Source organism: Meles meles, chromosome 14 (genome assembly GCF_922984935.1).
Source record: "Meles meles chromosome 14, mMelMel3.1 paternal haplotype, whole genome shotgun sequence".
Taxonomy (NCBI): Eukaryota; Metazoa; Chordata; class Mammalia; order Carnivora; family Mustelidae; genus Meles; species Meles meles.
The window spans coordinates 23257584-23285003 of record NC_060079.1 but is presented as its reverse complement, the minus strand read 5'-3'; the positions used below and the strand labels follow the sequence as shown (position 1 = coordinate 23285003).

The window sequence follows — 27420 nt, the reverse complement described above, 5'->3', positions numbered from 1 at the left end:
GTTGCTTACTAAGGACTTGATAGGTTGATTGAAGGGAAACATCACTCTTGACCATCAGCAATGTTTACATAGACTGGCTATCCATTCCTCACCCTTACAGGATTGAAGTACTGTGTGTTTCCGCCTGGTGATTTTGTGTAATCAGAAAGTCTTTCCAAAATAAGAGGCTGTCAGTCAAGACAGAATTTCATTTTCACAAAACTGGAGGGTAACAAATGGAATAAAGAAACTAGGAAATGACAGCTGAGTCAGAGTTCACCATGGATATTGGGCAGTTAGAATCAAGCTTAAAAGGAAATTGGGCTGGGTTACTGAGAAGGACGAGAACACTTTGTGACATTGTGTGTGGGGAGCTGAATTATGGTCTCCCCACAGGACGTTCTGCATCCGCAGAACCTGTGAATGTTACCTTACGTGGCAAAAGGAACTTTAGAGATTTGATTCGGTTAAGGTTTCCGAGATGGGGAGATGATCCTGGGTCATCCAGGTAGGACCGATGTCATCACAAAGGTCCTCAGAAGGGGCAGGTAAGAGATCAGAGTGAGTAGCTGGAGATGGGAGGATAGAAGGAGAAGACTGGGGTGACGTGAGGCGGGGCCCACAAGTCAGGCATGCAGCCAGCCTCTGGAAGCTGGAAAAGGCCAGGGGATGGATATTCCCTTCAAAGCCTTCCGAAGGAATCAGCCCTGCCCAGACCTGGATTTATCCCAGTCAGATGGATTTTAGTTCGGACCTCTAGCCTGTTAGAGAATAAACCCGTGTTGTTTTAAGTTGTGGTAATTGTTACAGCAGCAGGAAGAAACTAGTTCACCATGAAAAGGCCATCAGTGATGAGGAGAATGTTGTCTCCTGTGAGAACCGCTCTGGGCTCTGTGTCTGAGAGTGGGCTCCAGAAAGTTCTGTCCTGGAAGCCCCACGTTCTCTGGCAGAGCTACCAACAAGGGGCAAAGGGCTGGGGATATACCACTCCACCTAAACTCCCCATGTATCTTCTTCTGTGAAGAAGACATTTTGTGGTGAGAGCTAGAAAGCAAGGTCTAAAGAATAAGCCCAATGCCAGGAACTCACATCCTCTTTTTGGACATTCTGTCTAAAGAGAGATCTATTCCATAAATCAAAACCAAGACAATCTGGGGAACCACAGTGCCTCGAGGAGCAGCTGATTGAATAACTGGTCAGTTATTACTGGGAGAAGAGAATCAGTCAAATGAGCCGATTTTGCTGAATTGACTTTTATGGGCTTAAATTTTATCTCAAGACCCCATCTCAGGATTCCCTAGACAAAGCCCAGGCCCTTGGGTTTATCACCAATTTCAAATACCTAAAATCATCCCAGACACGCCAGCCTTCTGTTTCTGAATCATGGAATTTTTCAGGCAGTCTGTGTATAGTCTCATTAAAGGCAAAAATATACAAAATGTGAAGCAAAAGAGAAAAGTACAGCTTCGTCCCCCATAAGCAATATATGCTAAAAAAACAAAACAAACAAGACTCCAAACATCCTCTCTGTCCTGTTTATTTTTTTCTTATCTGTAAAAGCAAAATGTACACAGAGTCTTCACCACATAATGTCAGGGTCGAATCCATGATAAACTGTAATTTGATAAGAGGCAGGGTCAAGAGACCTTCATCCTGAAATGATCCTCAGCGGTGACTTTTCATTTGTGGGGTTTCAAAACAAGGCCACATTTGGGGAAAAGAAAGGTCTGTGGCAATGTTAACTTGGTGTGCTCTAATGCAGTTTATAAAACAAATCTCCCAAACATTTATTTTTCAGTCAGGCTTCTGGCTAGAGTGGGTTTAGGATAAGCAACAAAATGAAAGAAACCTCCCAAACATTGACATTGGCACTCAAAAAGAAAATAATAATAAAGACAAGTATTAAAACATTTCTAGTATATTTTCATCTAAAATGTGTTGACATAAAATTTCTAAGAATGCCTCATAATTATTAGCGTGTTGTTGTTGGTTTTTTTCTTCTCGTAGAAGTTACAAATACTTAGATTTAGACAGCTGGGTTCACACAGAAAAAAAATTCTTTATTAAAAAAACTCAACAATGAGAAAATCATTACGTGAGCCTGGCAGAAGGAAAGCTCTCTTCTGCTCTCAGACTAACCTTAGTCTGGAGCATTCTGGGCTTACTTTGGATTATTGATTTGTCCTCTTCTGTCTCCCTCCCTTATCCCCATGATCACTCTTGCATTCATGAAGTGTGCACCCACCGGGTGACTTCCTTATAAGAAAACACCAGAAGTAGTAGTAAGAACGAACAAAATGCAATATATTCTCCGAACCAGCGGTTCTCAAACTCGAGCAGGCATAAACGCAAAAAGTATGTGAGAAATGCAAAGAATAGGTTTAAAAGGTAACTCAGATTCAGATCGTTACTAAACTCACAGATCCTTTCTAGTCCAAAAAAACATAAGGATGCTGATTTTTCTTTTAATTGGGGGAGGGGAGAGGCACAGCCTGCCATAAACTGGTTGCAGGGGTGTCTGTGAAGACTTTCTGAACAAAAATTCGAAGAAAAGCACCGCTCATCTCCCACCATCCCCAGCCCACCGTCTGTGGGAAATGGAGCTGGGTTTCGGGGCTGGGAGAGATAGTGGGGTCCCGAGCCAGGGCCCTGACACACTTCTTCCCAATGCCAGGGCACTGGCCCCATCTCCAGGGTAATCCAGCAGAGGTTTCTAGAACACTGTGAGAGTGTTAGTGCAGAAGGAGCTGCTTCCTGAACTGCATTCTGCACAAAGGAGGGCAACCTCTGTTTGTAACCAAAGTGTTTCTGAGCCCCGCAGAGACTGGAGCTGCCTTCCTGAGGACTTTGGCCCAGAGACCCCTGGGTGGCCTCATTTCCTATACTGAGCACAACATTAGCAGCCGCTTGGACAGATGCACAGAGAACTGAAAGGTGGAGGCCAGGTTAGTGAGCTAGGACACTCCCACTCCAGGCTTTCCATTCCTTCTGCTGGTAGACCAGCCAGGCAGTACCTACCTGCTAACCTGCTGTGCCAGGTGAGCCGGGCTCCACAGTCTCCCCAGGCAGGTGCTCTGGGAGGCCACAGGTGTGTTTGGCACTAACTGGGCAGCAGCGGGCAGTGCTGCTGGGCTAATGCACTTGACTTGGTTCCAATTTCCATTTTTAACCCTCCCAAACCCCTTGTGCTGCACTGAAAGTGACCCCCTTCTCAGCGACCCAGGCTGAGTCAGGCTGAATGGCTCAGAGGGAGTCAGGGCACTGTTCGCTCCCAGAGTTTCTCTCGAAGAAGCCACTGCCCTTTGGGGTTCTCAGTCTCATGGTAGTCCTCCCCCAGAGATGCCAGGGGCTCTGGCGCGAAGAGCTCCGTATCCCATTCCATGTCTTCTCCTGAGATGTTGAAGAAGATCTGTCGGGGGCTCCCCAGGCTGGAAGGGAGGAATGAGGCAGACGGTTTAAGCGTGGTTTGGCTAGTTGCACAGAGAAGGGATGCTCTGAGTCACTATTCCAGTGGAGTTAACAGTGGTAACTGGTCTTGGGAGAGTTGGATCTGGAGGGAGAAAGGCCGAAAGATGGTAGCAAGGTGGCCAGGAGGGGCCCAGCCGACAAGAAGTTCTCCATCTAAGTCAGGCCAATGCCTTTCCAAGGCAGGGGAATCTGATTAGTTTGGTGCTGGTTCCCTCTTGGTGCTATGCCCAACTCAACCCCAAACGCTCATTAAAAATCTGTAGCACAAGGTTGTCAGTGTTTCAGCGGGGGTGGGAGACAATGAAAGAGGGTGGCACAAAGCATGTGGGCCAAGAAGGCCAGAAGGAAGGGCAGGCAGATCCACAGCCGAAGTGACCGTGAGGAGTGGTGACAGCAGTGAACCAGGCTGGAGTATGAGCATAGACTAGGAAAAAACATCTTTAACAATGATCTCCCTCCCTCCAAAATAGATAAGAATAATTTTTGGTATATAGGTTGGGGACTCGAGTCACCTTAAAGACCACCCCCAGGAGTCTGGAGGACACGAAAACATCTTGGCTGAACGACTTGGTCCGAGCACTTACTCTTTTTTGCAGGCTTTGGGCTTAAATTTCAAGGTGTTGAATGCCCCTTCCACAGCCTTGGGCAAGTAAATGGGGTGCCTCTCGAGCCTCCTCTGAGTGCCAATGGTCCTGCACTCCGTGGTCCTTCGAAACTGGCCATCTGTCACATGCATAGCGTGCGCGGCGATGTCCTCAGAGTGCCGCCGTGGCGCCCGCAGGATCCAGTTGGAGTGCAGGCTGTGCACCCGGGAGCTGGTGGCAACTGGAAGAGAGAAGCCGGAGCCCCGGGAAAGAAGGACTCTCCCTCAGGGAGGAGCAGGAGAGAGTGCCTCAGGCTGAGAGCCCACACCAAATGCACAGATCCCACAGTGGGTTCTTAGAGAGGATGGGGGAGGCAAGCGGGGGGGGGATGATCTGTCCTGACCCTGCAATTATGGTTACGGAGACGGCGAAATACTGATGTGTTCATTAAAAATAAGGGCACAGATCTATGTGTACTGACTTGGAGAGCCACCCACGATGGACTGCAAATAGTGAAGTTAAAAGAGCAGAGGACAAAATAGCAAAGAGATCCTGTTTTCCGCATTCTTGGTGGATTTTTGCTGTCCTTTGGCCGATGTCCTGGCTTTCCCAGGCCCCGCTGTCGAGAAGAGGGCTGGCCTCTGTCTGGGACTGGGGGGCTGCAGTCAAGGAGGAGGGCAAGCAGAGGCCCCTGCAAGGAACAGTGAGCTCGGGGAGTGGGAGGGATCATCTGTGAAATTCCATGAGAACCTAAATGTCACAGAGATAGGGCATGGAGGCCAGACCAACGACAAACCACAAGGATCTATTCTTTGAACTGTTGAGCATTAAGTAAAACACTCAAGAATTATGTAGTGCTGGTACCAAAAGCTGGTCCCTCAGCAACAACGGCCAGTAACCCCTGAATAAAATCGTCATCAATGACACCCAGGACGGCAAGTCAAAGATGGAAGAAACGGACAGTCAAGTAATGGAATTTAAAGGTGGGATGAGCTCATAAAGTGGTGGGGTTGCTTGCTTTCTACCAGGAGAGAGCCGGTGATGGAGGCTGGCAAGGACAAACGATCAGCCGCAGCCCTCAGCTCGGTCCCTCTCCAGGGACCCAGGCGGGCCCAGCAGGCCCCCTGCTCCTCTCCCGCCCTGTGCATTGTCCTCAGAGCCCTGAGCATGAGGGCCTCAGAGGGCGCTGTGGGCAGAGGGGGGACAAAGCGGATGAAGGGGCGGTCAGGTCCAGCAGAGAGTGCCAAAGGAGCTCAGGTAGAGGGAGAAGCTAGATTTTTAAAATATGGATTCTCTGCTCCTTTTTCTTCTTTAAAAAAAAAAAAAAGTGGTACAATACAGAAAACCTAAAATTTACCATCCGAGCCATCTTTCAGTGACCAGTCCAGTAGCACAGAATATATTCCCACTGGCCAGGGACGGCTCTCCAGGACTTCTTCCTCTTGCAAGACTGAAACTCTGTCTTCATACCCGTGTCACATCTGCTCCCCCCTCTAACCCCTTTCTTTAGTGCTTTGTCTCAGCTTTGGCCAGTGGACCACAGGAAGGAGTTTGGGTCCAAATATGGGACAGTTGTCGGGTAGGCTGGGTGGTGGCCCCAGGGATAGCTAAAGCAAAGCCCCCCCCCCCCAGGAGAAGAGCAAGCCTTGGGCGGGGCTCCGGAGTGCAGTGTGGGTTTCCCTTTACTAGGAGTTGGGGTTTCCCATAGCTCCTCCGCCAGCCCACTCCAGAGACCATCCCCCACCCACCTTCTGCCCCGCCCCCGGTGAGCGCTCACCATCAAAATCCACGTCCTCATTCGGGGGCTCTGCCTCAGCAGCCCGGGGCCGCTTCTCTGTATCCAGTTCGGCGATGATGGAATCAAAGAAGGCCATGGCCTCGGCCACATCGGCGCTGAACTGCGAGTATTTCTTTGCGGTTGCTTTCTGCTAGAGGCGAGGGGGCAGGAGAGAGAGTTGCCTGAGCTAGCCTCTGAGCACCCACACACAAGCTAGCCACCACCGCCAAAGAGAACGCAGCGTCACTGAAGCTGAATGTACGTGGGGTTATGAATTTGCAGAGTTTAAACAGTGACTTTAAATGAGTGCCCTGGAGAAGGAGGGTGGATGCCCCCATCCACAACGGCGGTGTGTCAGTGGGTTTCTAATTGCCTCAAGGAGAGACAAGTAAATAATAAGATCTACCTCGTTCTCACTCAGAGACTGTTATGGATCTTTTGGCAAAATACTTAGTCTTCCTTTGGCCATTTTCCCTGCAGGTAAACACCCGATTAGGGGACGGTGCAGCTCCTTCCCGGAGGCAATGAGGGGCTCCCAGCAGGAAAGAAAGGACAAGGTAGATTGGAAATGCTCTGAAAGAGCGGTCAGGACCCAAAGTGGCCAAACTTGGGCTCAAGTCATGGAATAAATTGAAGAAAAATTAGTATGATTGTTTGAAAAGTGTAAGGAATGATAAAATATGGAGTTTAAAAAAAAAAGAAAAGAAGTCTACGGTGTGCCTACAGCTTCCAGGCTCTGTCCCGATCTGTTCTTCATGATCTCGTTCCTCACCTCGGTCTTCACGAACTCCCACCAGAGGAAGTTCAGGCCCCCTGGTGCACCTCCATGGAGAACTCTCAGTGAAAGGCGCAGAATCATTGTGGGAGCTCATGAAAGACCATCAGAGGAATTCAGGAAAGAAGAGAACTCAGGGAGGATAAGAAGGGACAATGTGTGTTAACTTGGGCTGTTTGATCTCTGTAGAGTTATTTTATTTTACGTGAGCATTTTTATTTTATTTTTCTTTATTCGAGTAGAGTGAACACACCATGTTACATGAGTTTCAGGTGTGCAATGTAGTGATTTGACAAGTGTATACAGTAGGCTATGTTTACCGCAGATGTACCTTCCAGCTATCCCATTATATCGCTATTATACTATCATTAATGGTATTCCTTATGCTGTGCCTTTTGTTCTCATAACTTATTCATTCCATAACTGGAAGCCCGTATCTTTCACTCTCCTTCACCCATTTTGTCCAACTCCCCATCCCTCCCCTCTGGCAACCATTAGTTTGTTCTCGTATTTATAGGTCTGCTTCTGCTTTCTGTTTATTCATTTGCTTTTGTTTCTTTTTTAGATTGCACTTATGAGTGGAATTATATGGTATTTGTCTTTCCCAGTCTGACTTATTCCACTTAGCATAATACCCTCCAAGTCCACTCATGTTGTCTCTTAATGATACAATATTGTCTTTTTATGGCTGTGTAATATTCCAGTGTGTGTGTATGTGTGTGTGTGACCACATCTTCTTTATCCATTTGTCTATTGATGGACACTGGATTGCTTCCGTAATTTGGTTATTGTAAATAATGCTGCAATAAACACCAGGATGTCTATATCTTTCCAAATTAGTGTTTTGTGTTCTTTGGGTAAATACTCGGTAGTGGAAATATTGAGTCATATAGTACTTCTATTTTTAATTTTTTGAGGAACCTTGATACTATTTTTCACAGTGGCTGCCCTAATTTGCATTTCCACCAACAGTGCACAAGAGTTTCTTTTTCTTTACATAATGGTCAACACTTGTTGTTTCTTGTCTTTTTGATTCTAGCCATTCTGATAAGGATAAGGTGATATCTAATTACAGTTTTGATTTGCACTTCCCTAATGATGAGTGAATTGAGCATCTTTTCCTGTGTCTGTTGGCCATCTATATATCTTCTTTCGAAAAATATCATTTAGGTCCTCTCTCCATTTTTTAATTTAGTTTTTATTTTGGGGTATTGAGTTGTATAAGTTCTTTATGCATTTTGGATATTAGCTCTTCATTGGCAAATATCTTCTCCCATTCTCCCATTCACTAGGTTGCCTCTTCATTTTGTGGATGGTTTCATTTGCTGTGTAAAAGCTGTGTATTTTGATGTAGTACCAATAGTTTATTTTTACTTTTATTTCCTCTGCTTCAGGAGGCATATCTAGAAAAATGCTACTATAGCCAATGTCAGAGAAATTACTGCCTGTGCTTTCTTCTAGGATTTTGATGGTTTTGGGTCCCACATTTAGGTCTTAAATCCATTTTGAGTTCATTTTTGTGTATGTTGTTAAAAAGGGGTCTGGTTTCATTCTTTTGCATGTAGCTGTCCCTTTTGCCCAGCACCATTTATCCAAGAGACTGTCTTTTCCCCATTGTATATTCTTGCCTCCTTTGTCTTAGATTAATTGACTTTATAACCATGAGTTTATTTCTGGAGTCCCTATTCTATTCCGTTGATCTATGTGTCTGTTTTTTGTGCCATATGTGGGCATTTTTAGAGGGAGATGGTATTAAAAGTGAATATTAAATTACAGGCTGGAATGTTGGGAAATGAAATGATGACATCTGTAGGTACATACAAGATCTTGGTGAAATGTATGCATTTCATACTACTTAAAAACATTTTTAAATGGAAAGGTTTTTTTTCCCCTTGTATATTTGTAAGGCGCTTTCTTAGAGAAAAGTTTGAAAAAGCCCAACAGACACTTGAATCTTTTGTGTTATAAGTGGAATACTATCCACATGTACTTAATCCTCCTCCTTCAAAGAGCCCACTAAAATGAAACCAGGAGGGCAGAGAGAAGAAAACCTAATGACAAAGGGAGGAAGAAAGAGGCCATCAGTGAAAGATATATTTCCAGAAACTTCTGGCAGTTGCAAAGCAACTGAAGTGGGGGAGATGTGAAAGAGCAAAGGGACCAGCCTTCTGGAACATCATGGGTTGAAAGTAAAAGGGGCACAATTGGACCCTTGGGAACTTCAAATGCACCAAACTTGGCAATACCAGGTGCACCAAGGGTTCAGAGTGGGGAGCAGGACTAAAACCAGAGGACTGGTTGGCAGTCTGTATGAGCACAGCAGGCCAGGCCACCAGGCATCCTTCCTGCAGGCAGATGACAGGAGGGCCCATCTCTAAAGCAGGTCATGATACTTGTCCTCCCTGTGGTTTTTCTTAGTGGTCCTTCTGCCTTCAATGTCTCATCAGAGCTGATTCCTACTCACCCATCAAGACGGGCTGGGTCAACTCATTCTCCACTTAGACACACCCCTCTCCTGGACTGGTCTCTCCCCTAGGCTCCACCGTCTTCAGTCCCTAATCTAATTCTACTATGACACCTATCATTCAGAATTTTTTGTGTGTGTGTGAAGTGAAAAATAGAGAAACAAAGAATGGAGAAATCCACACAATCTGGACTGAACCCCAAAAGAAGGATGAATATTATTTAATAGAGACGCAAGTTCTGTAGGTCTTTGTATCTCAGCGCCCGTGGAAAGGGTGTCTATGACTCTCTGACTCAGAAACTTTCATCAGTGTTGGGTTTAAGGCAAGGGTCTCAGTCTCACATGTGGGCATCAGGTTCTTTTTCATGGAGTCACCCTACAAAATGATCTAAGCTGCTCATTCCTCAGTGTCTCCAGGAAGTAGACTTTGGCCAGTAGCTCAGAGCAGCCTGAATCCATTGCTTTCATTTATTAAAGAATTTAAAAAAGAGTCAGCTTTGGTGTCTTAATACCAAAAGCTCAGAAATGAGCGAGACTGCAACTATTAGTTATGTTAACAGGAACCCTTGACTGTGGTCTCTCGAAAATCTCGTAAATCCAGAAACTCCTCAAGTGTTGTCCTTCGAGGATCACATTTACAAGTTAAAAAGGAAATCATCGGGGCGCCTGGGTGGCTCAGTGTGTTAAGCCTCTGCCTTCAGCTCGGGTCGTGATCTCAGGGTCCTTGGATCGAGCCCCACATCGGGCTCTCTGCTCGGCAGGGAGCCTGCTTCTCCCTCTCTCTCTGTCTGCCTCTCTGCCTACTTGTGATATCTGTCAAATAAATAAATAAAATCTTTAAAAAAAAAAAAAAAGGAAATCATCAGCATATATGACGACTTCAGCCACCACATTTTCTGTCCATCAAAACCAGTGGACAAAGGCCCTTTCAGCTGCACACTTGCTGGTCATCCCAAATATTTAAATGTATTGTTTTCCTCCAAAGCTTCAAGCTTCAGGATTTGAGACTCGGATCTCCCTCCCACACCTTGCCCTCTCTGCGAGGCTGAGAAGCGATTGCCTTCAGGGCCACCCTGACACAGAAGCCCCTCAGCCCGCCTGGGAGGGCCCACTCTTCCAGGTCCTACTTCTGGGGTCTCTGCTGGCCCGTCCAATACATTCCCATTCTAAAACTTGCCTCTGCTAGAAGAGCCTATAGACCTTGGTGTGTCTGGAGAATGAGACATTGGTGACTTTATCTGTGGCTGACCAATATTTACCTGTGTGGCTGAGTCTTATCCCAAACAAGAGCTCCCCCCACTTGCCCCAACTGCCTTTGTCCATTCCGCCTAAACCTTTCATGGAATGAAGTAGGGGCACAAATAAGTGCAAATGAATAAGCTCTGCTCCTCTCCCTGTACCAACAACAGTGTAGAGGAGCCCCCACAGGGGTGCACCCCAACACCTATCTTTCCCTTCCAGTCCCCAAACTTGACCTAAACCCCCTCCTGGAAGGCCTTCCCTCAGCTTGTCTTCATGCAGCTTTGATTGCTTCCTGGGTTTCATGGCTGGGTGGGAGCCAAGGATCTTGCTTATCTCTCTATTGTTTTTTTTTTTTTTTAATATAAGCAAATGTGAATTTACATTTGTGTTCAACCACTTTCTTAAAAAACAAAATGAAGCCTCCCAGATAGGGCTGTAAACATTGCTTTCTTCACTCCGTGTATCCTGAGGACTCGCAGCAGTAGACAGAGTACCCCCCTCCGCCCCGGGAACCCTGCCTGGCTCCCCATCGTGCGGACCCACTGTCAGAACAGACCACAGCCCCCTGTCGTCAGCTCTTTGGCTTCTCGGTAATCTTTGGCCATCCGAGTTAGTGCTTAATGCGTATGCCATTTTGCATTTTGCCAATAATACCCTCACTTGGGGTAGGCGTCTAATTATAAGTACTCTGCTCTCTATGTATCTGCTTGTGGACAGAATGGGAAGCATCAAGCCATCTGGCAAATCAGTCATACCTTATAAAAGTGGACGTTCACGTGTCTCCAAATGAAGGCACCGTGGTGACTTTTCTGAGTCCCAAGGCTAAGCTACACATCTGAGCCTTTTCAAGTCATGGTTTAAACCCAGGCTGACTCTAGGTTTGGTTTTTTTCTTTGCGTCCGCACAGCTTCTGTTGACCTTTTCTGTCTCCACTACCACATTCTCTTGGTCTCGAGCACGAGAGAGACAACGGCCGAGGCTCAGGGTTCAGGCCCCAGGCCAATACCACAGGAAAATCTACTTCATGAGGCAGTAGTTGTACAAGAAGGGACTCCAGGCGTCCACACCCCTGGGTGGGGTGCAGTACAGTGTTCCTCTCTGAACTCAGAACTCCGGTTAGAAGAGGATCACTTCACTCCCAATCTTGACTTTTTTCTAGCCCAGAATTTTTTAACTACTTCTCTGGACAACCTTCCCCTTGCACCTGCCCGGGGCCCCATGTCACAGGGCTCATGTTCCCTCGCTGTGGGCCCCACAGCAGCCCTGGGGAGGAGGCACGTGGGCTGAAAGCAGCCGTATTGCCTTGCCGGCTCCGTTCCCCTGTGCCTTTCCCAGGGAACCTTCGGTGGCCTTGGGGTTATCATTTTCCAAGCCTCCCTATCCCACCCCCTTCACACCAGGCCTGGGTCTCCAATTACTTTTCCCTTTGCACTTCCCCCAACTGAACTCCACTACATTTCTCATTGTCATTTCTGAGCCCCCAGTGCAGTTTATGATATTTTCCTGTATTTCATGTCATCGGCCATCTTGCCTGGTTTTGCCTGCTGTTTGGGTGCCTGGGTTTCTCCCCTCCATTTCTCTTCTTCTAGGATCTGTCCCTATTTGTCTGCAAGAGGTCTGAATTCTATAAACTGACCTTCTAGTTCAAACAGCAATATCATGTCAGAGGTTAGGTTGTGGGGGACATTCTAAATGCACCCAAAGCCCAGAGGACCACCCCTAAATATCTACCCTCCTCTCACCTCTCCTACTTGGGTATCCCCTCACCTCCTTTGGAGGGCCAGCTCCCAAGTCACCTGCCCCCACTGCAGCAGACAGACATAGGCACATCTCGTCCATGCCCGTGTTCTGACTGGCATGGACAGTCCACTACCGTGCGTTGTGTTCTCCTTGTTAGCCCCACTTGAGACCAGCAATCTGTAACCTCTTCTATGGCAATGCTTTGGCAACTAACACTCATGGATAAGACTCCCGTGATAGATGCTCACCACCAGCCCCTGCCTTGATGAGACAGGTTGTGAGATATACAACTCCCAACATTCTGATTGAAATTCTACCTGTTTCTCTGCCAAGGAAACTCAGCATACCAGTGTGGTTCCAGCAGTGATGCTGAGGGTTGCAGCTTGAGACAATGGGCCATGTCAGGGCAAGCAGGCTGCCTTTCCACCTATGAATGCTGAGTGCCTAGTTCAGGGTCAGGCATGGAGTGGTGATCATTCATTGAGTGAATGAATATGTTATATACATGCCATTACCTAAGGTTTATATTCTCCAATCAGTTTGCATGTTGCCTATGTATCCTTTTGGATTTAACTTGGCAAATATTAAGAACTCCATGCTCCTCATTTTTATGGAGTACTGGTAATACTCTGTTGAACAAATAATATCTGGAAATATGAATGTCAGTAAATTTCCAGGACCAGATGTGGAACTAGTCAGGACTGGACAGACCACTTTCCCTTGGATCAGTCTGTTGTGTGAAATTATTGCAAAACAGCTCATACTTATCCACAAGCAATTTAATATCACCCAAAGAAGGTGGGGCTTTTGAGGACAAGCCCTGAAAGCTCTAACACATCTTCTTCACCCTCTGCCCTCCTTGGGATGGATATTTAAGACCAAGTCCAAGGTGATATTGACCTTATCCCTTTTATATTACAACACCTAAGAAAGTGTGTACCCGTAATTGAACAGGGGGTTGTGAAGAAAGAATGGGAGTTTATGGAACAAGGACTGAAACTATGAGAAATGGCAACTAGGAAAAGGTTATATCATTGGAATTTAATTACATACATACATATACCTACATACAAAATTTCAATGAAATTTAAGCTAAATGGTACACTTGCCTGAACTGAAAAAAAAAATTGGTGAAATAGAAAAGAGAGCTGAGAAAGTCAATCCAAAGGGATAAAAAGAAGGAAGAAGTTTGTCATAAACTCTAGTATAACTCGACTTTGGCATCACCTATCATAACTAAAGGCTACAATCATTTTGGAAATGGAGCCACACGGCTTCTGTCTTGATCTTAGATATCATAGACTCATAGGTTCATAGGCTTAGTCTTTTTCCTCTCTGCTTTTTAATCTTAAGGACACTATTTCTTCTGCCCACACCTGGGAGCTCCTCTCCTTACATGTCATCTAAATCATCATTCCACTTTAACAAAACACCGAGCAGAAAAAAAATTGCTCACACTTATCAAACAGATAGAAACCTGATTAAATTTATTTGAATTCATATCCTTGAAGCATTGTATAAAACCAACACATGCAATAAGTAGAACATCACAAACTGAAGAGAGAAGGGATGGATTTATCACTAAATGGTGGGAAACTTTGCTTCTTGGGGAAAATTCAAGTTGGATTCTCACTTCCCACTTCCAGTCAAAATACACTGCTGATTCATAGAAGACTTGGGTTTTTTAAAAATGGAGCTATCAAAAAAGAAAAAAAAATGGCAAATACCCAGCTGACCTTGAGACTAAAAGGCTTTCCAAGCAGAAAAGCAATGGAAGAAATATCAAAGACAAAAATAGGTATCTTTGACTACATAAAGTCAATAGTATTTATATACCAGAAAATGTCAAATAAAATTAAAGTACACATAGTAACTTGGAGAAAATATTTTTAGAGTGTGCTCATATTCTTTTTTTTTTTTTAAGATTTTATTTATTTATTTGACAGAGAGAGAGAGGTCACAAGTAGGCAGAGAGGCAGGCAGAGAGAGAGGAGGAAGCAGGCTCCCCACGGAGCAGAGAGCCTGATGTGGGGCTCGATCCCAGGACCCTGAGATCATGACCTGAGCCGAAGGCAGCGGCTTAATCCACTGAGCCACCCAGGCACCCCTAGAGTGTGCTCATATTCTTAATATGAGTTCATAGAAATAAGAAATCTTTAATAGAGCCAAAAGAAAACTGTAGAAGGCTTGAATGGGCAATCCCTTAAACAGGAAGTACACATTGGTTTGATAAGTTAAAAGGGTCCTTCTTTGCTCAAGCAATAATCAAAGAAAAGTATATAAAATAATGCAATTTATTACATCAGTGAACTTTCTAAATTAATGCAATACCAGGTTTAATAAAATGCAGTAAGAAGTGCTTTTTAACTCACTGTTGATGAAAGTGTAAATTATAAAATGTTTCTGGAAAGGAATATGTAGCAGAATCTTTAAAATTGAATGACCTTTAAACTTTGTCCCATTAGTCATACTTTTAGGAATCACTAAAACATGACTTATAGAATAGGATGTATTTATTTGTAATTCTTCACAATTAAAGAATGTGAGCTGTTATATTTTTTGTCATTTAAACTTTAGTTTTCAAAAACTAGTTAATGAGGCAGGAAACAATCCACAAAATATAATATTAACCAAAAAGAGATTGTAAGAAGTATATGGTATAAGCCAGATTTAGTAAATTTAGTAAATTCATACATACACATACATTAGGGTTGTCAAATTTAGCAAATAAAATTTAGTAAATTCATACATACACATACATTAGGGTTGTCAAATTTAGCAAATAAAAGTATAGGACAGCAGTTAAATTTCAATTTCACATAAAAAAATGAATAATTGTTAGGGTTAATATGTACCAAATATTGCATGGACATAATTATACTTAAAAAAAATCCATCACTTAATCTTAAATTCAAATTTAAATAAGCATCCTTTGTTTTAGCTGGCAACCGTAATTTACTATATGTAAATATACAGGAAATAAAGGATTGAAAGAGAATATACCTAAACATTTTATAGTAATTATCTCTAAGTGGTAGGATTCTGTTATTTTTTTTATTTCTTTTCTTTCTCTGTGCTTTATAAATTTTATCTAATATAATTTTATCACCCAAAATTTCTTTTTAAGTTTACCCAAAATGTTTTTTTGATGGTGGTGAACTCTGATCCATTACCCACTGGATATTTTAGTTATTAGGATATGATTCCATATGAATATATTCAAACTATATTCTACTCCACTAAAAATAAAAGATAACTTTCCACTCAGTGAAAACAACAGATCTACTACTCTTTCAAATCTTCCACCAAACTTTCTAAGTTTTCTTCTTAAACCTTCTTAAGGGTGCCTGGATGGCTCAGTGGGTTAAGCAACTGACTTCGGCTTAGGTCATGATCCCAGGGTCCTGGGGTCCAGCCCCGCAGGGCTCCCTCTCAGCGGGGAGCCTGCTTCTCCCTCTGCCTCCCACTCCCCCTCCTTGTGCTCTCTCCCTCTGGCATATAAATAAATAAATTCTTTAAAAAAAAAAAAAAAACCTTAAATTACAGTTGGAGTTTCTCAGGTTATTGGTTTATTGAACATCTGCTATGTGCCTGGAGCCACGCAAGAGGTTGGTGATAGAAAGATAAATCAGATGCAGTCCTCTCACTCAATGAGCTCATGGCCAGTAGCAGAATGTACAAATGAACAGACAATTACAGTGCTGTGTGCTGGGTGCTAAGTGCTGAGATTGCGGGGGTGGTGTCGGACTCAAGGAGGGTCGGAAATCCACCGTCTTAGATTGTGGATGTGAGAAGTGGCTTCCTAGGGAAATGCTTTCTCTGCTGTTAAAAGACAAGAAGTTAGCCAGGTGAATGGGGTGGGGTAGAGAGGAAAAGGGGAGGAGGAAGTATTATTTCTAGGCCAAGCAAACAGCATGTGCCTGCAGGATAGGTTGGAAAATGCATTTATCCATCTTGTGGCCTGAGTGAGAGGGACTGCTGGAACTATATGCTTTGTTATCAATCATCATCATACTGTTTGTCATCTTGTGGAGAACTCTGCCAAGCAAAATAGAATATTCGTTGCAGCTCATATTGAATTAGTCCCGCCTTTCAACTCTGCAATCCAGATATAGGCCAAGTGATAGAGACTCTCCCAGTAACTGACACTCCAGAAAACCTGCATTTTAATATCACTGTGTTTGCACAAAGTCTCCCCAGCAGATCTGAAAAATAATTCCCAGAGGTGTAAAAACAGATCTAGAATCTGCCTTCTATCCCATATGAAATTATATATGCATATTATACATGAATGATTTGGAATCTTTTTAGATGAATTGGATTCAGATCCTCCTGCCATAGAAGAGAAAGAATTTTCTATTTGCTGTTGACATGGTCTTATATGATGAGCCAGGGTTGGGTGGCCTCAATAGAAAACTGACTCTGAAAGCAAACTATTACAAGAGTAAAACCACTTGAAATAAAAATCAGTCACTTTTGGCAAACATTCTCCAGAACTCCACTGGTTCTTTTTAAACCATTGTAGCAGGTGAATTTCTTTAGCTGGGGTGGGGTAGGGCGGGGTGCAGGGGTGTGGTGCACTTTGCAGTTAGTTCATCCAGACAGACATATCAGGAATCCAAGCTGCTCAGAATTAGGTGACCCATAAGAGAATTAATAATGTTTTCTTCTGCCTGCAGTGGCTGACCAGTAGCCCTCACTTCAGAAAATGTCCGGCTCAGGCCACCTGGGCAGTGTTCCACGGGGCACTGCAGCCAACCCCTGCTAACAAGCACTATGGGCAGAGCGAGCCTTGTCTCGAACTATTCCTCTTCACCAACCATCAAAACCCAAGCTGTTCAGCTCTACAGAAGGAAGTAAGTTCTGACACAGGCAGCAACATGGACGGACCTGGGAAACATGCTGAGTGACAGAAACCAGTCACAGAAGGACAAATGCTATATGATTCCATTTATCTGAGGTTCCCAGAATTAGGCAAATTGACAGAGACAGAAAGCATGACAGAGGTTACCAGGAGTGGGGGTAGCAGGAAAATCAGGAGCTACTGTTTGGGAAGGAGACTTTCTGTTTGGGGTGACGAGAAAGTTCTAGAAAGGAGAATAGTGGGCAATACACCATTGTGAATGCACTTCATGTCAGTGAATTGCACCCTTAAAAATGGTTAAAATGGTAAATTTTTTAAAAGTTCATTTTACTTAAGAAGACTTTCATATCTTAAGAAATAATCAGACCTTTTATAAAAAAAAAAGTTCTCCTGATTCCTAATTGAAGTACTTTAGAGACTCCCTGACCTCTTAATGGATTCATTTTCTAGTATACTACTAATACATTTTGTAAAGTAGTCTAAAAATGTATTAACTAAGGCTTCATAGTCTTTCAGATAAAGTAAACGATCATTTGGAAAAATTCATGGAAGACAAGTGTGAAGAACTCTGGTTATTGTCTGACAAGTAACAATTTGAAAGGGGTCCAGTGTTACACATTTCTCTCTAAAAAAAGTTATATAAAATCCAAAGAGAAACACTTAATTTCTTAAGGATTCATTGACTGTGATACACTCCATTATCTATAAGCTGGGGACACCTAAAAAGCACTCATTTAAGGGGCTAAGAAATTCCATGTGGAAAATGGTAAATATTATGATTATTTCACCACACACACACAAAAAAAAAGCTGAAATGGGTGATGAAATGTTCTAGAATTAGATATTAGTGATAGGTTGCACAACTCTGAAGATACTAACCACCGCTCAGTAATACACTTTAAAGAGTGAGTTTCATGTTATGTTAATCAAAGCTATTATTTAAAAAAAAAAAAAAATCCAAGCTGAGAGAAGCAGTCTTTATGAGGAGTGGAAAGATAGAAGTCAAGTATCTCAGAGCCCCTCCCAGCAGCTGGAAGAAATTACCTAAAGAACTAGGTGAAGGGGGGAGACACAGGCTGAAGCCAGTCATGTCCCAGACAAGACCCCCAAAACAGATGGAAGAAGGAGCAATTCACTCTCCAAGATGCTGAGACAAGGTGGGGAAAGAGCAAGAAACACGACAGGATAGCTTTCTGCTTTTTACAGACATTTCTCTGTAATGGAGAACTCTCTCATGGAGAGAGTTCTTTTTTCATTTAATTTTTTTAAAAGATTTTATTTATTTATCTGACAGACAGCGATCACAAGCGGGCAGAGAGGCAGGCAGAGAGCAGGCTCCCCACTGAGCAGAGAGCCCGATGCGGGGCTCGATCCCAGGACTCTGGGATCATGACCTGAGCCAAAGGCAGAGGCTTTAACCCACTGAGCCACCCAGGCACCCCTCATGGAGAGAGTTCTAACAACGTCAGAGGCTTTGGACAAAGATCGTCAGGCGGGTGTGTGGTCCATCCATGCCTCCGGCATCTGAGTTCCCCGCTGGGTCCAGAAGGGATGGTCAGAAGTTAGGTACCCCGGTGCCACTTCCTGGACCCTCATTAAGATGCAAGGCAAGCTTGTCGCAGCAGGGCCTCTGAGAAGTCACCACCAGAAACGGGTGGACTGGTGTATTGCCTTGCTTTTCCACAAGCGTGACCACCCACAAGGACAGGGACTTTGACTTGCTCACCAGTATTTAGAACAGCTCCTGACACACACCCTGTTCCTGACAACAATAACGTGTTGAGGAAAGGAGGGAGGGAGGCAGGGAGGACATAGCTCTTGATGAGCCGTTACTTAAAAATTACTGAGGACGGGGCGCCTGGGTGGCTCAGTGGGTTAAGCCGCTGCCTTCGGCTCAGGTCATGATCTCAGGGTCCTGGGATCGAGTCCCGCATCGGGCTCTCTGCTCAGCAGCGAGCCTGCTTCCCTCTCTCTCTGCCTGCTTCTCTGCCTACTTGTGATCTCTCTCTGTCAAATAAATAAATAAAATTTTAAAAAAAATTACTGAGGGCATCACTAGCCCCATCTCTTGTGGTTTCTGCACCAGGGACCATATGAGAAATTCTGCAGCATAAAGCTGGGGAAAAAGAAATCTCACTTCCACTAACCAAAGGGTATGAGTTCTTCCTCTTAGACAGAATTTTAATACAAATCCAGCTCTCTTTATGGTAGCTTCCAAGAGATACAAAGCCAAACTCCTCTGTAGCTGCTGAATTATGATCTACACAGCTTTGATTTTCTGTTGATGTTTTATTCTCTCCCAGTTATCCCATTTCTGCGGCTGCTTTATCCTGCCGATAAATGGCTCATCTCAGATACTTCGTAGGATGGGTGAGGAAGAATGAAAAAGTGTTTCTGTGGAAATGGTTTGAAGATACAGTCCGCCCCACTGTGAAGTTCCCCTTGTAGCTGAGCTCACACTGTCTGCCCAGCTTTCTTCCTAGTGCAAAAGTAGACAACACACTCTCGAGGTTTCAGTGTTGCAGGCACCAAAAGTAAAAATGGAGTCAGAGGTAGCCGTGAGCAGGGAAGGTGTCGAGATGGAGGGCAATCTGACTCACGGGTGGTGGGGAGGAGAGAGCTCGATGCTTTGGGTCTGGGTTTCTCCTGCACAGGGGAGCCCAGGCCATGCAGCTCCCATGAGAGAGCTTCTCCCCTCGCACGGAATCCACGCGAGACAGGAAGCAAGTACCTCCCTGATGACTCTCCCTGGCCAGGGTGTGCAGGATAAAGCAGCCTGCTCACCTCATCCTGAGGGGCCACACACCCTCATCTGACAGATATTTCACATTTTCTGATTGAAAGGCACAGTGGCTCCATGGGCAAGCGTGTGAGCTCTGGCACCATGCAGACCCAGTTTAAATCCTGGCTCTCTCCTCATCAGGCACACAGCCTTCCCTAAATTGCTTCCTGTCTCGGAAACCCAGTTTTCCCCTCTGTGGACTAGGGCTAGTACTCGGCACGTGTGGAGGATGGTTAGAAGTCAGGACTAACTGCTGATTGTCACTGTCTGGGCCCAGGGCCATGGCCAAAGAGCAGGGCTGGGGCACGAGGAGGAGACTGGCCAGTGCCTCTTTGCTGGCGAGAATGCCCAAGGTGCCCAGGGCGGGGGCTTGGGTGGCTTTGCATTATTGGTTCAGAAACTCCAGGTCAGGACCCACTTCTAATATGCTCTCCTTCTGCCACTTGAATTTTGCACCATGTTGGAAACTCTAACACTGGAGCGTCTAAACAATGAGTCCCAAATGATAGCTCATACCTGATGCTGACACAAAATTCTCCGCTGCGGGTTTTTTTGTTTTGACTTCAAAATGTTGCAAACCATGTGTTTCATTCATTTCCATAATGACCTCCTGTTTGAGGGACGAACGGACTGTCCCAGGGCCTGGCCGGAACCCCCTCAGTGCAGGGGCTCAGGAGGGCCTCCCCACATCCACCCCCAGGCTCGCCTCCCTTCTGGCCTGTCCTCACTACGATCCACACGGGTACTTGTCCCGGCTTGCTCATCTCCAGGGGGCTGGGACCCCCGATCATTCGGCACCCTGATGTATCCTTCCTTAGCCATTGTTAACATTTCAGCAGGCCCTACTGGAATGCCTTACCAGGGTGTGAGAAAATGTGAGTCTGGACCCTGGAGTGGCTTAGGGAATAAATTTAGTATGTCATGACCAACATGCAAAACAACTAAAAAAAATAGTATCAAGTGTTTTAGAAAAATATCAGAGTACCAAACAGAGAATAGGAATAACTGTATCTCCTGAATTTTTGCTTTGGTTGTGTTGAATAAACTAGGTTAGTATCTAAAATACATATTTTTTCTTTTTTTTAATTTAAATTCAATTAGCCAACATATAGTAATCATTAGTTTCAGAGGTAGTGTTCAATACTTCATCAGTTGTGTACAACATATATTTCTTACTGAGAGTTTTAAACAGAACAGCCTAGAAACCATTATCTTTTCAGAAAAGAGAGACAGACAGGGGAATGTTAGGTTCTGTGGCCAGGCTGGGGGCTGGTCAATTCGTGAGGACGGAGAAAAGGTCTCCATAGTGCTGTGGTGCCCAGGGAACACCGCTCCCTCCCTACCCCAAGGCCAGCGCTTCCGTCCTCTGTGTACAGAAGACCAGACTTTATAAAGCATTCCCAAGTGACCAATGGTTGTGTTTGGGGACAGAAAAATGACAAAGATGCTGTTTCAGCTTGATCACGCATACCAAAGTGGCTGCCATGCACCAAGGAGACACACATGCAACATGCCACGGGAGACTATGATAAAGGCTAGGACAGAGACGTGTTTAGACTAATAGGAGAGAGAAGAAAAGGCTAATTCTGCAGAGGGCTGTGCTCATTTCCTATGAGCACATATGGTGGGCCACCATAACAAAGTCCCACCCCCTGGGCCACTTGGAACAACAGAAACTTATTGTTCCTGTCTGGAAGCCAGAAGTCTGAGGCCAAGGTCTTGTCAGGGCCGTGCTCTCTTTAAAGCATTAGGGGAGGATGTGTCCCAGGCCCCACCCAGTTTCTGGGAGGTCCCCAGCTTGTAGCAGCCAACTCCAGACCTCACCTAGGTTTCCCCATGTGTGTGCGTGTGTACGTGTGTGTGTCCATCCCAGTTTCGCCTTCTTATAGGACATCGATCTTGTCAGATTAAGGCCCCACCCTAGTACCTGCAATCAACTAGTTTTATCTGTAATCAGCCTAGTTCCAAATAAGGTCACCCTCTGAGGTACTAGGGGTTAGGACTTAAACATATGATTCTGGGGAAACACAATTCAGCACATAATAAGGGCTCAGGGGAAGGAATGGTGTTTACCCGAAGCCTGAAGATCAGCAGGTATTTTCTACAAATGCAGGAAGGGGATGACATTCCAGAAGAAAGGAGCTCTCGGGTCCCCTGCTCCTCCCACCCGACCATCCCTGGAGAGGGCACCCATTATGTCTCAGGTACACCCAGCATCCCGCTCTTTCTTTAGGAGCCACAAAGGAGAGTGCTGGTCTGCCGGAGACTAAGCAGCCTCCCACACCTTCCATTGCAGAGCCCACGGAAGCCCTCAGTAAGCCCTGGAAGACCTACTTTGTGCCAGGTCCTATCACAGACAGGATCTTGCTTTTGCCTCAAGGGGTATGTTATTTCCATTTCTATGCTATAGAAACCAAGGCCCAGAGAGGCCAAGTTAACCCGACAAAGGTACACAGCTGGTAAAGACCCCACTAAAATTCAGGTCTTGGTCCAATGAACAACAAAGCCATTTTAAAACTTTCTTCTGGGGGTGCCTGGGTGGCTCAGTGGGTTAAGCCTCTACCTTCAGCTCAGGTCGTGATCCCAGGGTCCTGGGATCGAGCCCCACATTGGGCTCTCTGCTCGGCTGGGAGCCTGCTTCCTCCTCTCTGCCTTCCTCTCTGCCTACTTGTGATCTCTCTTTCTCTCTCTCTGTCAAATAAATAAATAAAATCTTTAAAAAAAAAAAAAACAAAAAACCTTTTTTCTGGTCACATCATGGTGAGAGGCATCTCCTGAGGAAATGTGCACGTTGTGTCCACAGGGCCAGAACTGGTGTTCTCTGCCTACCCCTCCCTGGATCTTCAGACTGCTGAACTAGGAAGAGTGCAAGGAGGAGGGGAGCCAGGCTTTCTAAAGAGACAACTGCATTTTTTTTTTCTTTTTCAGGAAAATGTGGTGACTGGAGGGATTCTAACCAGAGCCGAGAACCCCAGGATATGCAACTACGAGGGACTCCAGAGCCCCCTGCAGCCCCGTCTGTCATGGGAGGTGACCCTGAAGGAACAGTGCTGGCTGGTCACAGGGTCCGTTCTGGAACCCAAGAGGAGGTACGGGGGCACTGATATATTTGGGGGGTTAACAAACATGGTTATTTAAACCACTGCCACCTGGGATAAAATGCAGACAGCTGAAACCAGTCGGGGGAGGCCAAGCCCTAGAGATCTGATAGCTGGCCAGTCATTCAACGGTAATGGGGCCTCCACAGCTCTGCGGAAACAGGATGTGGGAGAGACGGGTCCGCTGTCCAGGCATCAGGGAAACGATCAGTAGGAACTTCAAGGGGGGGGGGGGGAGGAATTGAGGACTGAAGGAAGGAGTGCTCCAAGGAATTGGAGGTCCTGTCAGAACAGGTCTCTGAGCCTCAGCTTGCCCCTCCGGGACACAGGAGTCTGTCGCGGCTCCCCTGTGGCATTAGTGGAAAGCTCAAGGAGGGATACTGTGTACAAACACCGGTCTGAGTAGCAACCACGAGATAACTGCCGGGACTTGGCTAATCTCCTGCTTGGACTGCCCGGGCTTGAAGCCTCCAGGGCCCTGCAAAGCTATCATGCCCTCTCCGTGAAGTCACAGGGTGTCTGGAGGCTGCGCCCCAGTGCCCAGGAGGCGGGGACCCAACCCGCAGATGGAGCCCCTCCTCCAGTCTTCCGCTCTGGTGGAGCCAAACACCTCGAAGTCAGAAAGCATCTCGTTCCCCCGAAGAGCTCACGTCTCCATGGGATGTTCAGGGGCCGCCCAAGCGTCCTGCGGTGCATCAGGCGGGCGGCACATGACAAACACGCCATGCAAACATGCAAACGCAGTGCGCTGACCCCAAGCCCAGGTCTCACCCCAGACTGCCCTGCACACACCGCGAACCCCCGTCCCCAGGGCCTCCCCCAGGAAGAGAAGCAGCAGGGGACGGCCACCCTGCCCCAGGCCGAGGGGAGGGCGGTGGAGGGCGAGCGGGGGCTCCGACGGTGCAGACGGGTTAAGTGGCGCGCGCGAGGGAAAAGGGGACGAGCCAAGTCCCCCGCGCGCACCTAGGGCTCTCGGAAGAATTCTCGCGCAGCTGTGCGTCTCAGCGGCGCTTACCTTTCTTTCTTTGGAGGTGGACCGGCCGGGGCCCCTTTCCGCGCTCTGGGAGGCGGCGGAGGAGGGGGAGGAGAGGCCGGGGGCGCGGCTGGGCTTCAGATCGTGCAGGCTGCTGAGGTACTTCTTCCGCAAGGCCAGCAGCTCCTGCAAGTACTGCAGGCAGTCCTGGGGGCGCGACAGCAGCCACGCCCGGTCCCCCTCCTGCTGCAGGCAGTACAGGCTGCTGTCCATGCTGCTGGTGCTCGTGGACGTCTTCAAGGACTCGCTGAATTTCTCCCCGTGGTCCCCGACCACGTACATGGAGCTGCTGCGGGTCAGCCTCACGGTGGGGCTGGCCGGGTCGCAGCCGGGACCCGTGGCCACCCCCGCCTTCCTCTGCGGGCCCGAGTTAAAGATGGAGTGCAGCTTTCTGAGCATAGTGCTGGATTTCTCCCCGCGGGTGTCTTCCAGCTGCCTGCGCCGTGCCACTTGATCTAGCTGGGGGGAGACGAGCCAACACGCAGGCCTCCCGCCATCTGCCTGCCAGGAGGCCTAGGGTCTCCGGAATCCCTGAGAGGGCGGCCGGCCGGGTCAGGTGGGCAGGCTGGGCAGCTCTCCTGGGGGGCACATTTCCATGCCCCAACCACGGTGCCATCCACCACCCGGAAACACAAGGTGGGGCACCGGGAGCTTACAAGCAGGAGGTCTGGTGGCCTCTAAGCCCGGTTGGATGTGAGCACCTTCGATGCTCTTCCACGGGAGGCCTCAGCTGGATGTGGAAAGCGTGATCGTGCATTTCCTGCTCCACTATTTTCTCTCCTGCTCCTTTTCCATGTCTGGATGTGGTCTCCCTCTGTCTGATTCGATCTTGGTCTGGATTTGCATGTTTCCACCTGGGCCAAGCTGGCTCTGGTCCTGAACTCCTGGTGAAATCCTACCAGGTGAGAACACTGCGAAGCCAAAACCCCTGTGTTGCTTGAGGTAAAATCCAGTCCCCTGCGAGAGGCCAGGGTGGACAGAGCCGGAGCCCTTGGCCCGAGGCTCTCAGATCTTCGATAAGCTGGGCCCTGTCCCCATCCTGCAGGCGCGTCACCCTGCCGTAATGGGACCTTGCCACGGTTACCGGATAGCAGCCCATTGTGGAGACAGGAGGATTCAGGTGTCCGGACCACAGCTTTCTGCACAAAAGCCTTAGTGAAAGGAGGGTGGCCACAGAGATGGGGCAGACCCGTTCTTTAACTTAGCTAAACACATTTTTCATTTAAACAGACTAGTCAGAATCAGACACAAACTATTTTTCCAAGAGCATCCTCTGAGTGCACTGGGTTCTCGGGGATGTCCCCTCAAGGATTTTTCTCATGCTAATAGGATACATGGTTATTGCCTTCATTTCTCTACACAGCCTGGTTCTCTCCCCAGACTTCACTCAGAAAGCTACAGCCTATAAATCTGCAGCCCAGGCATTTGCTTAAGCTGGGATAGGTGTTAGAGGAAATCCACAAGACCCCAGAAACAGGTTGTGGGGTGTCACTGGCTGTGTGTACCCGCATGGTTTATTTCTGCTGGGTTTCCATTTTGGTTTTTTTGCCATATGAAAGAGAGAAAGTGTTAGTGGTTTTGTCAGATCTTCAAAGAGGTCAGTGTCAGTGGTACGTTAATTTACTGAACCGCCGTGGCATCCTTGGGAGAGAAGCGTCCTTTCCATTCATTATTGGTCCTCAATCCACAGATGAGGATGGTGAGCCTGGAGCAGTTAGGAGACTTACTAAGGTCTAAATTGGCGAGTGAGAAACTTGTCCTCAAACCCAACTACCCAGCTTCAAAGGCCGGCATCCTGGCCTTATGGCCCCCCTCAGTGCAATGGTCCTGTGACATCACACTCTCTGAGGTCCTGCCTCTGGCTTCTCACCAGCACAATATTGAAGCACTCAGAATAAATGAGCACTCCGAGAATTTCTGCCTAAAGGAATCCAGGGGCTGTGACCTTTCTCAGTAGCTTCTGCCAGTGGACTTAGGATGATACTAATTCTACATGGATTTAGAAAAAGGTTAGATAAAAAATGAAGTCTGATCTATATCAGACCCAGAATGTCCCAAGAATCTAACCTGTTGATCTCAAAGAGAATGAAACTATCTTCCTATGTATTTTTCTCCTCTCTGCTCCTGTTTCCCTGCTGGATTCTTCCTGAGGGCCAGATTTATGAAGAAAATTGATGGAAAATTCTAGTGACATCACTAGCAGAGCATTTCATGAATACTAAGGCACAGGACATGGGCAGGAGGTGTGGCCCAGCTTGATGACTCTCCCCTCCTGTGTCAGATAGTCTCGCAGCCACCCCTTTCTCCAGAGCTCCTGCTGAGGATGTTGAGGGGAGAGATTACGTTCTCCCTACAAAAATAATTGTCATCTCTGTTTGGGAAAGTTCATCTCCAATAGCAACAGCCTTTATATCTCATTTAGATTTTCTCATAGCCTCACCAGAAGAAATGGGTGAAATCACCTTGTGGTCTTAAAAAGTATTTCTAAGGACACTACAAATGCCCATCAGATCCCAAATCAGGGACCCCAGTTCTGACTCCTCCCTTGCACAGTGGAGAATGCTGGGCAAGCACCCAGGTGGGGAAGGGAGAAGGGCCTGCGTCCTTGCACCCAACCTGCCCCTCTACACCCGCATTAGACGGGAAGGACCCAGCTGGTCCTGGAGCTGAGTTCCCCACTCTGCACAGACCAGACGCACTCCCCATGTAGATACCAGGAGCCTTGAGGCTTGACCAGAGCCCCAGAGAACTGGCATAAGGTGACTCAGTGTGTCAAACCTTGCTTCATTCCAGAATTTCTCAAACTCCAAGGGCAGAATCCCAGGAGGAAGCAGAGGGGTCCGGAGGGGTCCAGAGGGCTTGTTCCGCAGCAATGCCAATGCCAGGCGATGGTAGCTATGGGCAGAAGGCATGGAGGAGGGTGTTGGAGCTTCCGTCTACTCCTACGCCAGCCTCGTCCCTGCTTCTGGGGCTGCCGCCATGCTCACGGCCGGTGGGCAGGACAGGTGGCAGGAAAGAATGCCCGCATGGGCCACATGTGAAGTGGGTGTGGCTTGCAGGTCTGCCCCCTACCATCTTAGTAAAGCGGTTTAAACCCTGAGCTTCGGTGTTTTCCTCTGCGAAAGTAGATATTACCTATTTCATAGAGTTGTTGTAATGATTAAATGAGGCAATAGAGAGGGAGCATTTAACATGTCATATTTGCTCAGTCCAAAGTGTTAATATGTGTTAACGTGTTAATATGAAATCATATAATTAATAATTAATATAAAACTATTGCTACTACTTTGACTATTTTGTGGTTTCCAGCATACTTTCCAAACTATTGTTCGAGGCGAATATTCTGCACCCAGGCCTCTCGTCCTTCAATATGTGTAAATATCACAGGCTGAGGCCAGCCCTAGTAACAGTCCGCGCAGAAATCACTGGTTGAGCCCGCTGCCCTGGCCAATGCTGGGTTTCCCTAGGATGCTAGCTGTCCGGGATAGCCCCCTTACTGCTTTGAGGGCACATGGCCAGGCATTCCGTCCCTTCCAGCACAGAGCGAGGGGAGCACCTAACCACGTCCCTCGCCCATAGCTGGGCGTGCTGACCATTACTGTGCTGTAACCCGG

At 46.8% G+C, this 27420-nt stretch overlaps 1 protein-coding gene across 1 annotated transcript; it reads right to left on the bottom strand.

Moving 5' to 3' along the window:
• Nucleotides 1–1548: 1548 nt before the first annotated feature.
• Nucleotides 1549–24205, bottom strand: C14H13orf42 (chromosome 14 C13orf42 homolog). Its single transcript, XM_045978279.1, has 4 exons — nt 23789–24205; nt 5809–5956; nt 4032–4272; nt 1549–3407 (listed from the first exon to the last, which is right to left on the bottom strand). Exons 1-4 carry the CDS (start codon nt 24203–24205, stop codon nt 3233–3235), a joined length of 981 nt encoding a protein of 326 aa, XP_045834235.1. The 3' UTR covers nt 1549–3232.
• Between the last annotated feature and the right edge of the window lie 3215 nt (nt 24206–27420).